Here is a 2,120-nt window from a genome sequence, read left to right as displayed (position 1 = left end):
TGGTTTTTTGAGACAGGGTTTCTCTGTATAACCCTGGCTGTCCTGGAACTCACTCTGTAGACCAGGCTGGCTTGGAACTCAGAAATCCGCCTGCCTCTGCTGGGATTGAAGGCGTGCGCCACCGCACCCAGCCCACGCCTTTACTTTTTTATTTTAAATGGAACAAACCTTCTACTGTACCACCGAAGTTAAGAAAAGGCCAGCCTTGGGCTGGTGAGATGGCTCAGTGGGTAAGAGCACCCGACTGCTCTTCCGAAGGCCCGGAGTTCAAATCCCAGCAACCACATGGTGGCTCACAACCATCCTTAACAAGATCTGACTCCCTCTTCCGGAGTGTCTGAAGACAGCTACAGTGTACTTACATATAATAAACAAATATTTAAAAAAAAAAAGAAAAGAAAAGAAAAGGCCAGCCTTTATTTAAGGATGTTACCAGAGGGAGATGGGAAAATGGAGTGCACCTGAGCTGGACCCTAGACCTACTTTAACAAGACAGTGCCCCCCATCTCATTTATTCACACAGGAGACCCAGCAGGTCCCCACAGAGGAGGTTCCCTTGGAAGTGCTGCTCAGCAATGGACAGAAGGTTCTGGTCAATGTGCTAACTTCTGACCAGACAGAGGATGTCCTGGAGGTGAGGTGTTTGCTGGACAGCCCCGTGCCCAGGGCATGCTAGGCTGCGCGCTGACCTAGCCGGTTGGTTAAGTCGCCCTCCTGTCCCCAGGCTGTGGCTGCAAAGCTGGGTCTTCCAGATGACTTGATTGGATATTTTAGTCTCTTCCTTGTTCGAGAAAAAGAAGATGGCGCCTTTTCTTGTGAGTGTCGCTGGCCTTCACTGCTTACACTTCAGGCAGTGAGTTCCTGCTGTGAGAATGGGACATTTCCTCCAAGCAGGTCCATGGCTTTCCTTCCTCTTTAGTCTGATCACACTTTCCTTTTTTAATCTGTAGTTGTACGGAAGCTGCAAGAGTTTGAACTGCCTTATGTGTCTGTTACCAGTCTTCGGAGTCAAGAGTATAAGATTGTGCTCAGAAAGAGGTCAGGGCTGAGCCTTAAAGCAGGAGAGGGCGTGGGCTGGATGGCTGGGCCTTATACTGAAGCAGCTTTGCCGAGGGGACGGCAGTGGATGTTGTACCCACACCTCCCACCCTTCTCCTACTGTCCCACCATTAATTACCCCAGAGTTGCAATTGTTTGCTTGCCCATTTTCCATTCTACTTTTGCTTAGCCTCATGACCCATTTCCACCTCACAGTTACTGGGACTCTGCCTATGACGATGATGTCATGGAGAACCGGGTTGGCCTGAACCTGCTGTATGCTCAGGTGAGTTTGGAGCTGCCTCAGAACCCTTGCTCTGAAGTGACTCTGGTATTCCACTCTCCCAAGAAAACGCCATGACTGGTTCCCAGTTCATGAGGAAGTTCCTAGAATATGGTCAGAGTTCCTGACATTGACTCTGTAAACTGGTAAGGTCAAGGTCTCACTGCAGTTAGCTCTCAGCTCACGCTGACAGAGCTCACTTTGATCACGTCACTGGAAGTACTAACTGGGATCCCCAACTTTCCATTCATTGTCTCCACTGTATATAGACGGTGTCAGACATTGAGCATGGCTGGATCCTGGTCACCAAAGAGCAGCATCGGCAGCTCAAGTCTCTGCAAGAGAAGGTCTCCAAAAAGGAGGTGAGCTGGTTTGCCTTGTCTCCCTGCAAGGGCTACCAGCCTTGAGCTACTCCCCGTCTCATAACCAACCACACCTGGTGAACATTTTTCAGTTCTTGAGGCTGGCCCAAACTCTGAGGCACTATGGCTATCTGCGCTTTGATGCCTGTGTGGCTGACTTTCCAGAGAAGGATTGCCCTGTTGTGGTCAGTGCAGGCAACAGTGAGCTCAGTCTCCAGCTGCGACTACCAGGCCAGCAGCTCCGTGAAGGCTCTTTCCGGGTTACCCGAATGCGATGCTGGAGGGTCACCTCCTCTGTGAGTTTCTTTTCTTTCTGTTTTTTTTTTTTTTTTTTTTTTTTTTAGCAACTTCTAGTTATGCTATTACTGGCCTGGAACTGTGTAGCTCAGGTGTCTTTGAACTCATGACTCTCCCACCTCAGCTTTCCAGTGGCTTTG

At 49.7% G+C, this 2,120-nt stretch overlaps 1 protein-coding gene across 1 annotated transcript in view; it reads left to right on the top strand.

The window, feature by feature from the left end:
* Snx17 (sorting nexin 17) overlaps nucleotides 1–2,120 on the top strand; it is a 6,407-nt gene that overhangs the window by 2,516 nt on the left and 1,771 nt on the right. The window contains exons 5-10 of the mRNA XM_021201391.2: nucleotides 524–634; nucleotides 725–815; nucleotides 951–1,038; nucleotides 1,255–1,324; nucleotides 1,591–1,683; nucleotides 1,776–1,979. Of these exons, the coding sequence (XP_021057050.1) occupies nucleotides 524–634; nucleotides 725–815; nucleotides 951–1,038; nucleotides 1,255–1,324; nucleotides 1,591–1,683; nucleotides 1,776–1,979 (657 nt within the window). The remainder of the gene's footprint in view (nucleotides 1–523; nucleotides 635–724; nucleotides 816–950; nucleotides 1,039–1,254; nucleotides 1,325–1,590; nucleotides 1,684–1,775; nucleotides 1,980–2,120) is intronic.

The sequence above is a fragment of the Mus pahari genome, chromosome 7 (assembly GCF_900095145.1).
Source record: "Mus pahari chromosome 7, PAHARI_EIJ_v1.1, whole genome shotgun sequence".
Classification (NCBI taxonomy): Eukaryota; Metazoa; Chordata; class Mammalia; order Rodentia; family Muridae; genus Mus; species Mus pahari.
Note: the sequence above shows the minus strand (reverse complement) of the source record. Positions and strands in the feature narration are given on the sequence as shown.